The 15,031-nt window shown below is 42.3% G+C and overlaps 1 protein-coding gene and 1 pseudogene across 1 annotated transcript; both read right to left on the bottom strand.

The window, feature by feature from the left end:
* Nucleotides 1-5,027: 5,027 nt before the first annotated feature.
* ghdc (GH3 domain containing) lies at nt 5,028-10,088 on the bottom strand. Its single transcript, XM_041963099.1, has 11 exons — nt 9,886-10,088; nt 9,391-9,681; nt 8,304-8,500; nt 8,025-8,219; nt 7,755-7,874; nt 6,952-7,249; nt 6,589-6,778; nt 6,139-6,210; nt 5,889-6,022; nt 5,717-5,805; nt 5,028-5,612 (listed from the first exon to the last, which is right to left on the bottom strand). The coding sequence occupies exons 1-11, from the start codon at nt 9,968-9,970 to the stop codon at nt 5,391-5,393; spliced, it is 1,893 nt and encodes a 630-aa protein (XP_041819033.1). The 5' UTR covers nt 9,971-10,088; the 3' UTR covers nt 5,028-5,390.
* A 1,064-nt stretch (nt 10,089-11,152) lies between these two features.
* Nucleotides 11,153-15,016, bottom strand: LOC121625200 (annotated as a pseudogene).
* Nucleotides 15,017-15,031: the final 15 nt, after the last annotated feature.

Raw genomic sequence — 15,031 nt, 5'->3', positions numbered from 1 at the left:
TTAAATCATATGATTTTTGATAAACAGTAAGCTCATTAGATTTTACAGTAATCAGGAAAGCTGATCCTGCTATTAATCTAATTGATGTAACTGCCATTAAATATTTATTCCTTTAAACGACATTAAGAAACCTGATAATTAGGGGCTGATTTTTGAGACGACTTGCTCTGTTCTTTGAATCCGTGAGATAGATGTATTAACATAATTTGTCTATTTTCAGACGTCCGCATCTTTTCGCACAAGGTGTTCATTCTAAAGTGCACAGTAAGAGCTTTTCAGTCTGAGGAAAAGTCTGTGTTTTGCTGAACTGTGAAGGAAAATTGTCCCTTTTTTGTCACTGTGATTTATGCAGAGCTTGAGGATGGAACCAACAATGGCGTTTGAGCCGTATAGATTCACACAGATCCTAGAAGAAAACAAAAGCGCCACTACCACAACAATATATCATTTTGAAGCTTTCTCTCAGACCTTTCAGCGACCTCAAATTCATATGCAAATCACCAATTAGACGGTCAAGACTGTTTTTTCTAGTGCTCTAGGAACATATGAAGTACCTGTGACATAACATAGAACATTTTTAGTTTTTCAATGCCTGCCAAAAATAAATAAATAATATGTCCACAATACATTTCCCGGGCCATGCATCTAGTGTAACCTATTGCAAATTGGGAGAGCAGCAAACAAAAATGGATGAGGAAAGAAATAGAAATATACTTGTGGGGGCGTTAGTAATCTTGAAAAGTTGAGCCGATTCAGCAGCTGTGTGGGCGTCTCCTCAAGCCAGAAATGAAGTTTGTAATCTTTAGGGTAAAAAAAAAAAAGAAGCAAAGTTTGGCTTTGATCTTGATTGACAGTCTTAGTAGCAGCTGACCCTTTTTTTTTTTTTTTTTTTTTTTACAGTATGCATGAATGTATTTGTTTTAAAATGCAAGAACAACATGTAGTAACACGTGTCCGGATAAATTCTAGCCTCTGAGTGGGGAGGGAGAGGACGGTTTATGAGCTCGTCATTGTTACTCTGTCAGTCAGGAAAATGCTGGAGAGATGGTGGAGGTGATTAAAAATGCACAATTAAGCCATCCAGTGGGCAGCACAGGTGCACCGCATTTAGAGAAAAGCAGGGGGGGGGGGGGGACAGCCAGTGAAAGTAAAAGACTGGCTCTCAGACTGTAAGAAAGTATTGTTCACCCTCTCAGATCCTATTCAAGCCCTGGCAGCCCTTCACTGCTATCTATTTTTAATGGCTTCTCATTGTGAGTTCTTCTTGTAGTTCATCCATCTCTGCTTGTCACTAATAAAGAGGCTTATCCATTAAACATGCTCACTATCTGCTTTGCAGTCTAATACGACAGAGTGACGCACATGCGGCCAGGTGAAATATTATGCCAACTACATTTCCCACAGTGCTAAACTCTGCAGGGACTGCTGGCATTTACCCTGATTTTATTTATTTATTTATGTATTTTTTTTAGGTGAAACTTCAAAGTTTAGGTGGATTTTACAGGTAAATTCAAATTTGGATCAATCTTTTGCTATTATTTACAAGAAGGACTCTCATTTACTGCTTTAAACTTCAATGAGAATCCACAGCCCTAATCCTGACCTAAACTGTAAGATGGATAACATCTGTAGCCGGCATCATTCACTCGACATGCAACATCCCGTCTCTCAATTAAATACGTCCTCCTTCTCTCAGCAAACCCATTGAGAAATCAGGCCTGCCATTCTCAAATCTCTGCTGTTTACATTGAATTAACTCGTGTCTGAGCAGATGTGCTTTGAAGCTCTGTTGTGTTTGTGTGTGTGTCAATCCTCAAGGCACGTGAGGAAGACAGACACAGCAAGACACACACCATCTCCCCAGACACCAGCCGGAGAAAGATGACAGTCTGTAATGAATAAACAAAGCCGCTGAAAGCGTGGATTTAAAAAAAAAAAAATGGAGCCATGCTTTATTTACCTACCATGCTGTCATTATTCTGTAATCTGGGACAACACTGATTTTGCACGATAAAAACAAGACTTTCAGCACCACTAAGATTTTCAGTAAAAGAATTTAGCCCCATTCCTACCTTAGTTTGTCCAAATTGTTGTTGTGGTTGCATGCACAAAAATTATTAGATTATTGCTGAGTGAATACCTCACATTTTCAAAATATAACTAATTTAGTCAGAAACGTAAAAAAAAAAGCCTAACTTCTAATTTGACCCCTGTGGACTCACTCTCCTGTACAGCATGTGTTTGACAGCTTTTTGTAAGATGAAAAATTAGTTTCTTTTTATATTTATGATAAAACACTTAATGCAATTGTGTGATATTTGGGGAAATATGTTGATTTATTTTCTGGCGGAGAACTGGATTATAAAATACCACTCTCATGTGTCTACATTACACATGAGGCTAGCAACCAATTAGCTTAGCTTAGCATAAACACTGGAAATAGAGGGAACAGCTAGCCTGGCTGCATGGAAAAGCATATATATATATATATATATATATATAGTGCTTTATCATGACACCAAAAGTGCTTCAGTAAGGGGGGAAACTCATCCCAACCACCACCTTTGTGTATTACCCACCTGGGTGATGCAGGACCACCATATTGGACCAGAACCCTCACCACACATCAAGGAGTGGCGAGGGAGGGAAACATTGAACCAATTACACAGGGGGATGATTAGGTGGCCAGATGGAGACTGTCAGGTTGGGAGCTCTGCCAAGCCACAGCAGAACCCCCTACTCTTTGCGATAGGTGCCACTGATTTTTAAATGGCCACAGTGAGTCACGACCTCGGTTTAACGTCTCACCGGAAGGACGGCGCCTCCCACTGGCACACATCCCCAACACTGAGCTCGGGCCTGTGGGATTAATTGGGACCAGAGGAAAGACTGCCCCCTACTGGCCCACCAACACAACCTCCAGCTGCAAGTAAGATAATCTGCTGGAAGTATAGAAGTTTCTTCCTGGTGTCTACACTGGTTGCTTGGCAACCCAGAAAAAAAACACAATTTGCCGTTTTTACAGTTTGGTTTATGTAGTGATTAAACAAATAAATCAGTGTTATGCTAATTAGCGTGCTTTAGATGTGGTAGTAGGCATATTTTGTTAATCAGCTAAGATAAGATAGTTAACGGACACTCACCTGCATGGTAACGTTATTAATGGACGCCACAAAGAAAATCAGTGAAGTATTCCTTTGAGCCTCAGATACAATTAGTAATACAAGGTTGACACTAGTTTGTGTCTTGCTTCAGCTAATGTAAATGCTGCTTTTTGTAATTTTCATTGAACTCCTGTTTTGGTCTGATCATGTTGTGAACTTGAAGCCAAAATAAAGCGAGAGCAGTGTCACATCTCACGCTGAAATGGGGCGTTACTATAAATACTAGCCCACTTTGCGAACGGAGGGACCTGTGGGAGAGGAGCGCCTCATGCAACAACACATGTAATAGTAACAGGAGCTCAGATGTGGGCTTGTTTACTGCTCAGCCTCCACAATGTAATAAATGCCTGGCTAGAGGTTATATCCAATAAAATTAAAGTCAGTCAATGTTATAAGTCTACTTTCACTGACCTTTCAGCAAAAATAACCTCTCTGCAGCATTTATACTCATGTTTGCCTGTGGTGAGAGTTACCAATAATCCACAGTTTCCAAACAGTAGGAGCCCATAAGACAAACAAGTAGTACGTTTCTAAACAGAATAAATAACAGCTTCTGTTTAAGCCACACATATAAGACTATCTCCCCCTAGTGGACAGACAGTGAAGTCCAGGCACAGGTGATGAGTAAATACAAGCAGCCAACTGGGAGCTAATATTTGCTGCCTGTTTCCATGGGATCTATAATGAATCTTACCATGCTCATCTGGTTTTAAAGGTCCACTGGACTCAAAGTGAGCAGGCTGGGAGCTTACGGCGGGAGGTTGTGAGGGAAAGCTGCATTATATGAATATGGTAATTTAGGACGGAGAGTTCGAGGAAAAAATAAATAACAGGTCTGGAGACAAACGTGCAACTAGCAGAGGATAATAAAGGAAGAAGAAAGACAAAAAAATCAACTGCTTTTGAGTCCAGATTGTGATAAATGGAGCACAAGCTGCTGAGCTGTTGTGTGAACACTTATAGGAGATCACAACCTATGTCTGAATTTTGCTTTCCGAGCAGATCAAAATCATAGATTATTAGTTAGAGGGTTTAGGATGCTGTTCTCTGTTGCATTCCAGCCACCCTCCATGAGGCGTACAAGAAGGATTTATTTTTAGATATAAATCTTGCCAAATGTTGCTTTAATCTTCACGGTGACTGCACTTATGGGACAATGGGAATGTGGTGGCGCTGCATTCGATAACACCAGATGGTATCAATTGAAAGGATCGTACTGTTAAAAACGTGTATCAGTGCAAACATTTTACAAGCTCAAGTGCTGCTAGTAAGGAGGATTGTCTGGGTGTTCTTTTTCTTTTTCCTTAGCTGCTGTAAAAAAAAAAAAAAAAGCCTTTTCCTCTCAAATATCACCCCAGGCAATAAAACGAAAACCTTCGTAGATAAATTTAAAGCCCCCTCCACTTATTGTATTTTTCTTCTTCTTCCTACGGTTGAATGTCTGAGCATCACTGCGCAGAATGGTGTGTGTGCAGTCTCACGCCAGAAGGCTGTTCTCGCATCCATCTATTGGAAGTGGAAAGTCATGACTAGTTCGGAAGCCAATTCTGGTCCAATATTCAACTTACATAAGTGTGATGTGGAAACTCCAAGGCTCCAGTGCACAAACACTGAGAAGGGACTTTTCAGTGAAGTAGGAGACATCTTGTGTCCAACAGTTTGACTGTGGAAATGAAAAAAAATACTTGAATATTTGTAGATTCTTGAATTTTAAATGAGGGAGAAGAGCAGATGCATTTTAAGGATTTTAAGAAGATACATGTGGAATTGTGTCTGATTTGGAAAAACCTTAAAGACACAAATTATTATTCAGACTAGAGTGTTTTATATACATCTTAAAAAATGTCTGGAAAGGATCTTTAAGTAGCCGTTTTCCGATCATAACTTTGGTACACCATATTTATTGTGTGGAATCATGGAATACTCCTTAATATCAGTATTGGCACCAAAAATCAACAGGATGTATTTGATGAAACATTTCATTTAACAAAACTGCAGCTTTAACAGTTCACTTTAATAAAAATTATAAATATGGTTGAGAAAATAAATCAGTGAAATTAACATTTTTAATTGTTACAAATGAATACTGTTGTGTTTTTGTGTCAAATAGTTCCCAAAGGCACAATTTGTCAACTCCTTCATGAGTAGAAGGTAAAATCTCATTCGGTCAGTGCTCACCACAGGCTGAGTCCACAAACTTAGTCTCGTTCTCCACGACCGTGGGGTTCAGGAAATGGTTTTCCCCAAGAGGAAGTCCGCATATTCTTTCCTGCGCAGCACGCGGTGCATTTTGAAGGTGTTGGGTGAGGTGTTCGAGAAGTCCATCATGCGCTTGCGAAGTTCGGCAAACGCGCCCTGTGCCACCAGCTGCACCCTCATTGGTCCGATGCTGCCTTTGATGCGGAAAGACTTGTAGACGGCTGAGTCCTTCTGGAGACAGATGTCCAACTGGAGAGGAAGGAGAGTGGACGGCACGCAGAGAAAGAGAATGAGGAAAATTGTGATAAGGAAGAAAACATGCTGTTTGTTGCTGCGTGCTGGATTCACCTTACCTTGTAGCGTTGTTCCTCTGTGAGGTTTCTCACACCTTTCAGCTCTATGAAGACCTGATAATGAGGGTCTGAGCCACCTATTGAATCACCTACGACGGCACAGAGAAGTTCATTATAGCACAAACTCAACCTGACTAACCACACAGAGGGTGCGACTGAGTATGAGTCTTACCCATGATGCCGCTCTCAGCACAGCAGTAGTCGACCAGCTGAGCTCCTGGCCACTGAGCAACAGCTTTCCTCAAAGCATCGAGGAACAACGCCTCAGACACTTTCTCCCCCCGAACGCTCAACATCTGACCCCGTCTGACACAAGACAAAGGGATGTAATTGGGCGTGTAGTATATTTGAAAAATCTGCATAGAGCACATGACATTCAGCATGACACGGTATATGCGCAGTAACAGTGTGTCAAAGTGTACCTGTATTGAAACTCAACAATGGGACACTGGTTGTGGAATCCGACTACTTTCACAATGTCTCCAATACGATATCTGTAACACAGCAAAAACCAGTGTCATTATGGAGTCTGAGCACAGGTCTTGATATTGCATAGCATTATCAGACTTGAGATGCTGCTCATTTTATCTTGATAGAGTGCAGTCAAGTGAAACCACATCACAACGGCAACATCACAGTGCAATTAGTGAATGTAAATTCTCACTTTTTCCAGCTTATGATTTGACAAAGGAGCAGTTAATTGAGCCCCTGCATTGATGCAACATAAATATTCCTAAAATTGGCCTGAATTTCTTGAATTTACTCCCTAAAAACATAGCAAACCTAGAATTGTCTGCATTCGACCGCCAAATTCTGCAAGAGTACAGTTCTTAGATTTTCATTCATCATTAGATCCTCAAATGAAATCAGACCTGAAGAGTCCTGAAGCGTTGGTGATAACAAGCTCGTAGTTCTGTCCCTCCTTCACCTCCTCCATCAGCAGAGTGGGAGGTGTGTCCTCCTCCAGGCTGCTCTCTGGGAGGAACTCGCAGAACATTGAACGAGGACACAGCAGGTAGCGTCTGTTTGGCTCCTGAGGCCACAGGTTCACCCCTATTAGACCTGCAGGGGCCCGTATGTACAATTAGAGGTAATAGTACTAACTACAGATGAGTTTGTTTCTCTCGGAAATGTAGCAACACATCCAAGCACCTTAAAAACCTTTTATCTGTACTTTTATTGCTTGTTCCCACAGTGGTGTGTGGAATCAGATGTGTTCACGTGCAGGTTCTTACCTTCAGTAGCAGCGTAGAATGGCGAATAGAAAGGCACTCCCTGGCAGTAGTTCTCCCTCAACATTTCCCCATAGATCTGATTGGAGCCCGAGTCCACCGCCAGGACCAGGTGGAGGTGAGGCCACAGCCGCTTGGCGATCCCACGGAAGCCATCCTGGAAGCGGGCCCGGAGCTGAGCCGCCCGCTCCGGGTCCGGCTTCATCAGAGCCTCGAGCCTGGACCTCACTTTGGGCTCCAGAGCCAGAGCGCTGCTGACCTTGCCTCGTTCAATGTCCTCCACAAGCTCCTGCCAGCGATCCTGTGGGACGGAGAGGAAATGGGATGGAAATTACCTTTCTAATCCTTAGTTCATCAAACAAATTACCTGAGCTGTTCCTTCGGTCAGGGCGAGGCTGACACCTGACCCCACTTTACTAGAAAATGTCCCACTGGGACTCAAACCGGGCATGCATGAAGGATACAGCACTACAGCACTTTTCCATCTAATCAACTTCAGAGTGCTGCTGTTGGATGAAAATGTCGTCCCTTAAAAATATCAGGCAACAACTTTTGGGAATTAAGATAAGGTTGCTTTTAGTTAGAAACATGTATTTTCTGAAATATAAAGATCAATATTTTTAAATGATTTTTTTGGTTCCTTTTTTTTCCAGTAACATGTTAACTATATATTCTTGCTTTTTCTGCCTCTAATCAAATAACGCAGCATGATACAAAGAAATCAAAGGAGTTTAAAGTAACACATAAAGTGCTTTCACTTAGCCATTATGTGCAAAATAAACCATGACATGAGAAATGTCCTGTACCTGCAAAGCACTGAAAGCATAGAAGACTGTGGAGGCAAAGTTGGACTCCAGCGTTCCCACACTGGGATCTTTGAGAGCAAATAGGAGATGGAGGTAAAGGGTGTCCTTCTCACTGGGAACCTGAGAGATGAAAGTATAATTAAAAAATGGAGGATAATTTACAAGTTCTGCACGAAATTCAAAGAAAATCAGCATTCATAAACCAAGGATTGAGTTGTGTGTTTTAAATTTGTCAGTCAAACATACGGGACAAAGCTGATCATCTCGTACCTCAAAGGCGGGTGCTGGGGTGGTGTAGAGGTTGAGCATGTGGCTGGAGGAGGCTGGTGTGGAGGAGTTTGGTCCGATGGGAATACCGGCCTCAGACTGGCGAAAAGTAGGTGAGTAGAAGAACTTGGTGGTTCGCTGGAGGCTGTCTGTGGCAGGAAAGGCTCTTCTCATGGCGTCCAAACACACTGTCACTCCCTGAGCGAAACACATAAATAAATGTTGTCGTTAATAGTTTAACTTGCAAAACAGTGGAGCCGACACGTCATCATTAAACTTCACCTGCAGGAAGAACTCAGTGTTGGTGTCCTTGGTGCTGAGCAGCATGGCGCTTTGTCCTGACGTCCCGGAGGTCATGGCCAGGATTAGCGGCTTCTCAGCGATGATCACCTTCTCCTCTCCGGCCGCAATGCGTCCGATGAGCTCACGGTAGTGCTCGTACGTGGTGATGGGGTGACGTGCCCGGAAGCCATCGCTGTCTAAGAAAGAACCGTAAAAAAATAAGAACTACAGTGCACAATTAAATAGAATTTCTTGGTATTTTTAGGTAGTAGTTCATTTGCAGATTCTGATTAATAATAGGTTAAAATAAATAAAATGTATTATTTTTGGCTAAGATAAGCTACCCAGCAGTCTAAAGTAATTGAAATGAGCTCCACCTTTACCAGCAGTGGCATTAAAGTGATGTGCACATTAATGCATCTAAATGTAAAGCAATATTATAATATGCATTATACTGAAATGGGACTATAATTAGTATTTTCACCTTTGGAACTTAATGTATATTTGATACTGAAACTTGTAAAGTTTTGTTTTTCTTAAGTAAAATTTTGAATTGATGACTTTTACTTAAGTAAAAAAATCTGAGTACTTCTTCCACCACTTGAGGCTAGATGTTTTATCACCACCTATTTTGACAATTGATTACCTATTTAAGTACTTTTTTAAGCAAAAACATCAAACACTCCCTTGTTTAAGCTGGGAATTTGCTGGATTTCTTTCTTTTATATGACAGTGACATTGAACATGTTTAGTGTTCAAAACAAGTAATTTGGAGACATTAATAGATTTAGATGGGTGAATAGGGATTTTTTTTTTTTTTTTACAAAAAATAGCCAGTAATGGGTGTATGAGTACGAAAAAACATGAAGAAAATGACTGCCCAGCTGTGTTTGGTGCCCAGTCACAGATGTCCTGGGTACGGCCCTGCTGTAGTGCTTGCTATGGGCTCCATACATACACAACACATGACGTTACATCACAGCGGCACAGAGGACAAATCAGTGTCACTGCTGGTTTAACAACACACGCAGGTGTTTGTGCTACAGCAGGTCTAAGTCACACTCACACAGTGACTCTGCTTTCTCACCTTTAACTAAGCTGAACTCGTACTGTCTTCCATAACTCGTGTTGGCGTTTTTGCTCAGGCGCTTCAGCAGGGTCTCCTCCTGGACTCGCTTCACATTCAGAGTGTCGGCTTCAAGTTTCCCTCTCTGCCGCCTGCCCAGCCAGCCCACTGCCTTCACCGCCAGATACTGGCTGAGCAGGCTGCTCAGCGTCCGGTTTCCACCTTTCATTTTCGAGCTCATGTCCCTCCATACGACCGCCATCCCGACCAGCGAGCAGATACCGAAGGCGGCGGGCAGGAGAGGCGGCATCGCTGGGGACGAGAGCCGGCGTTACACAAGAAACACGAGCAGGTGAGCCAGGTGGGGGCGCTGTTAGCCAACTTTACACAACTACCCGTATCATCATACAGTTGTTAGAGCAGCTAACTGTACACTGTCGTTTCATCAGGTTACTATTACAGCGGCCTTTCGCACCGTTTCCACACATTTAGCACCATCATATTTAAGCTCCTTACCCTGATTGTGTCCAATGACGGCGACAGCAGCCGATAAAACCACAAAACAAAGCGGCACAGCAACGTGAAACCAAGAGAAAGCCATCCAGAACAAACAATGTGAACTAACGTATCTGTGTTTTTGACTGTTCACGTGATTAATAACGTTTAAATAACGACTGCGTGACAATAGAAGAACCTGAACTTCTGTCACAGCCTTTTGAGTTGCTTCCGTGTTTGGGTCGCAGACTGCCGCGCTGATTGGCTGACTACAGGGTGACGTAAATATGTCTGATTTACACTAGACACTACACAAAACAAAACCTTCTATTTGACAAAGCTGGTCCAAATTCACACTTTTCCTGCAAATTCTAAATACATCAAATTAAATTGGAAATCAAAAATATCCAATTTTACTCACTTTCCTGATGTTATTCACCTACATTCCAACCCTTTATTAAGACTGAAAGAATGTCCATCTTTTCCTTCTACTACATCTGCCTACATTACCCTGACACTTAATTGTTTATATTTGTGTTGCTATCATTTAATTCTCTGGTGCCATATTTACTCATTTTATTCTTGCATAATATGTACATGTGCTGTGTATTCTGTTTATTGCTGTACTTACAAAAAAACGAAGAAAAACATTAATTTTTCATGCTTAAACAAGTCCATGTCTATTTTTTAATTCTTACATATCTTAAGAATAATGTCATTTGCAATAATGTTTTTGTACACCTTGTGGTGATCGACAACAGACTGGACTGGAAATCTAACACAGAGGCTGTGTACAAGAAGGGGATGAGCAGACTCTACTTCCTGAGGAAGCTGAGATCCTTCAACGTGTGCAGCAAAATGTTGGAGATCTTCTACCAGTCTGTGGTTGCCAGCGCCATCTTCTAAGCTGTTGTATGTTGGGGCAGCAGCATCAGAGGCAGCGACACCAACAGACTTGATAAGATCATCAAGAAAGCTGGCTTTGTACTTGGACTCAGACTTGAGTCTTTTGAGACTGTGTTGGAGAGGAGGACGCTGAATAATCTGTTATCCATCATGGACAATGATCAGCACCCTCTCCATCACACAGTGGACAGACAGCGGAGCACCTTCTCCCACAGGCTGCTACAGCTCCGCTGTCGAAGGGACAGATACAGGAAATCTTTCCTGCAATAACAGCTAAAAAAAAAAAAATCTCAGGTTATAACTTACAGTCACTGTGCACTTTATTTTCTACACACTGCCATTTGCTGTATATACTTTTTTTGTACAATATTTCTTATTACTACTGTTTGCTATTTTTGCTATTTTATGTTACCATGTTCCCACAAATGCTTTGATTAAAGCAGAAAAATTTCACTAAACATTTTGTAGTTGGAAGCTCAAACAAACAGAAAACATAATTATTGATGTATCATTACTGACATACAGTATGTTAAAAGCATTTGTTTGGACTTATGTTGCACTGGAAACATACAGTGATTCTTAGTATAATTTCTTCTATTAAGTGCATAATTTATTAGGTCTCTGATTACTAATTTGAAAAGCAGTGTGAGGATCAGAGCAGTGACGTTAGAGTTCTTGATCTGAGCTGCAGAACACGTAACGAATCCCTTTTGCCTCTGGCGGTGCATTAGTCCACAGAAACCCCTTCATCAGCTCTCCTCCTCAGAACCTGCACACAGATCAGAGGAAACACTGAAACCTCTGATGTGCTGGAAATGTTCAATTAGAGGGATTTGCAGTTTGCTCACCTGTTTCATTTCCATGGTGACAGCTGACAATGGAAAGAGCACAGGAGATTATGTGGTGATGAACACGCGATCAAGCTGATTTTAGGTATGTCTCTGTGGACTAACCTGCCCAGTGAGGGGAAGGTAACACAGAAGGTCCGTGGACGGATGCTCCGCAGAGCAGCTCAGCCAACCACGACACCTCATCTGGGTCGTCAACAAAAAACTCCACCGGTTCATCCACGCAGAGCTCAAACTCTGACACAATCAACAGAAACACAAAGACGCTCAATGTCTCCTGCTGATTTACACCCAAAATTACCACAAGCAGAAAGATAGTAGTTAATAAAACTGTCACTTATTCTGTATTCAAAGAAACCTTCAGCGAGATAGACTGTACAAGATTTCCTTTCAGCTGACCTGTGACTGAGACTCTATCTTCCTCCTCCTCCTCTCTGGAGCAGGCTGTGGTCGTTTCATCTGCAACGCTGCAGTCAGACATGGAGGATGTGAGGCTCTGGAGTCTGTGTGTCAGGCCTGCTGTGTCACAGATGTAGGCCTCTTTGTAGAACTGACTGGCTGAAGAGAGAGAGAGAAAGAAAAAGTCACCTTTGGGTTGCCATTATGTCAGAAATTGCTTTGGCTGAGGACGAGAATAGCAGACCTCATGAGGTTTGAGCAGCAATATAGTTTGGTTCAGAATTTTAGGATATAACAGACTTGAGGACAGATCTCACATTGGGGATTTTATTAACTCATGGATGTGTTCTAGCAATGGAGAAGCGTGAAGATGAGACTGCTGACCATCCATGTCTTCCAGCTGTTGGATGCAGCTGACTGCGCCCCTGGTGTTGATGTGGAGCCGGTGACTGTCACTGAGGTGCCTCAGGATGTGTTTGGAGTGAAAGGCTGAAGGAGTGTAATACACCAGCTTTGGGAGGCACAGAGAGCCCACTGCAGAGATTTCAAACCTGCTGCCCTGGAGCACAAGAAGGAGGGGAAACAGCAGTGGTGCAGGACATAGTTGTATCTAATACCACACTGTGAAAATACTCTGTAACAAGCAAAAGTTGAATGTAGTTTATGTGAGGCAGAGGAAGAGTTGATCTTGTATAACTGACAGTCTCCAGGTTTATGTGAATATATTTACTCTTGTATGTGCTCAGGTACGTATGGGGTCTTCAGGACCAACCTGGAAGGTGAGGCGGTCAATATCGGTCCAGGAGAAATCATACAACAGACACAGCTTCCCCTCCACCTCCTGAGGACAAATACAGTCAGTTTACACTCGTAATTCATGCGACCTCAGGAATAAATTTATTCAGAAAGTTCCAGAAAGCTTCCACAAGTCAAGACGCTTCGAGAATTAATGTGTATACTCATTGTGGAGGACACACCTGATAAATACAGACTCCCTTCAATGCCACACCGAGAAGGACTGAACTTGTCACCTCTTTTTTCTCCTGCACAGAAATTAACAGACGAGGAAGCAGAATTCATGAGCTCGTATACTCAAACACTACAAGAGCAAACAGCTCAACTTCCTCATTATCTGAATGTCTATCATTGAATTGACAGCACTCTGAAAGGTTTTCATTGGTTCGTTCATAGTCTGAGTGCATGTTCGACTGACCCGTCTCATCCTGTAGAAGGTGACTGGTCCGTCCTGCAGGCTGCAGGCCTCTTTTATAAACTGCAGGACAGCTTGGCTGCGTGACACACCTCTCAGCTCGACGTGCAACAGCGGGCAGTGCTGGAGCAGGAAGTCTCGTCCACGACGCTTCATCAGCTGTGGACACAAGAATGTTACAGCACATACAGACACTCGAGACTGTTATGATTTCTGAGGTTCTTTTTACCCAAGAGGGGAAGTAATCTTCAGGAAGAAAGTACAGTCTGTGTTTCCTCTCCTGTCTTTCCTCTCCTCCCTCCTCCTCTTCACCGCTCCCCGCTCTCTGCCCCACGTCTCCGACCTCAGCTTGAAGCGCAGAGGCTGCCAGCTGGAAGAACAAAGCTTCCTGATGGCGGCTCTGTGAACGCAGCACCTTCTGCCTCAGCTCTGCGTAGTAGAGCTGCTGCACACTGCTGCTCCTTCAACAACCAAACAACGCATCGAGTCACAGAGGTCGCCTCTGCATTGTGGGAGTTTTCATTATCATGTCTTCTTTTTTTTTTTTCCACCAACTTACAATATTAGCCGCCCACTCTCTACATAATGCTGGACTCTCAGGAATAAGATGAATGGGATCTGGAAATGTAGAATAAATATTTCAGGGGAATGTTGCTCACACTGAACTCTGCATATTGCCTCTATTGTCTAGACAGTCTAGTTAATATTTGAAGGAACAAACAGAAACCATGATGCACATCAAGTTGGGAGATGGTGAATTTTTCCTGAACAACAATGTGACAGTTTGTACAGAACATCTCCCGAGATTCAAGGCAATGTACTTGAATTGAAGAGTCCACTGCTACACACAGTGCTGTAGGTATCTTATGGAAAAAGGATTTCACAGTGAAAACATGACAAGAAAAAACAAATCACCTTCAAGGATCTTCTGTTCCATCTTTTGCCAAAGTACTTGCTCAGCTTTTGCTCCAAATCCAGGAAGAGGTACTCGTTATCTGAAGGATCACAATGGTGTGCATTTTGCTCAGTTCACATAGTGTTTTCTCAAGAGCCATGACATCCTGCAAGATCATTCATTAGCGGCAGCCTCCCTAAATCTCAGCGTACAACAAATGAATTCAAAACATTTTCTCTGGAGCTCCCACGCAGACACTGACTGACCTCTGAGAACTGCCAGACCGAAGACTTGGAGCTCACTGACGCCGAGATGCTTCAGCACGCTGTTCAATACCTCGCAGCCTCTGGCCCTCACCTAAACAACACATGTAACACACAGCAGGAGTAAGTATGGAAGAGTGGTGCATTCAGGGCCCATTTTATGAGCCTTGGACTCAAACTGATACACTGTTTTGGCTTTGAGATATAAAGATACATATTGTAAAATCTGTAATAAATGTATTTTCATAATGTAAATAAATTCCTGTTACAATAAAAAATGCAGTTTCAGATTTTTTTTCCACTCTGCTGAGATAAACACTTTTGAAAATATACACTCAATGTTTCCCAAATATATTAAAATGATCACATTTAAGTGCAGCTCCTGTGTAATACTGGCACATCAGTGACAGCTATGTCAAATTTTAAGTATGTCATGAGAAAAAGCTGTTCATGTCAAATTAAATCTCATGTTTACATATTTCAGAAATTCCAAATGATGCATTTGAATCAAAGACTTAATAAAATAAACAGACAGGAAAAGGACATTGAGGCCACTCACCCTGACAGTACAGTCCAGGCACTGCTTATTCGGGAGGAGGATGCACACTTGTCGCTTCTGCTTCGTCCTCATGGTCACAACAGCTTT

The sequence above is a fragment of the Chelmon rostratus genome, chromosome 21, assembly GCF_017976325.1.
Source record: "Chelmon rostratus isolate fCheRos1 chromosome 21, fCheRos1.pri, whole genome shotgun sequence".
Taxonomy (NCBI): domain Eukaryota; kingdom Metazoa; phylum Chordata; class Actinopteri; order Chaetodontiformes; family Chaetodontidae; genus Chelmon; species Chelmon rostratus.
This window is presented reverse-complemented; position numbering and strand designations above follow the sequence as displayed.

Excerpts from the sequence above, each read along its gene's own strand:
- ghdc (XM_041963099.1), bottom strand. The coding sequence starts at position 9,970 with ATGGCTTTCTCTTGGTTTCACGTTGCTGTGCCGCTTTGTTTTGTGGTT. Across the intron at positions 6,211-6,588 it reads AACGCTTCAGGACTCTTCAG|ATATCGTATTGGAGACATTG; the intron begins GTCTGATTTCAT and ends GCTGTGTTACAG. Across the intron at positions 5,806-5,888 it reads TGCTGAGAGCGGCATCATGG|GTGATTCAATAGGTGGCTCA; the intron begins GTAAGACTCATA and ends GTGCCGTCGTAG.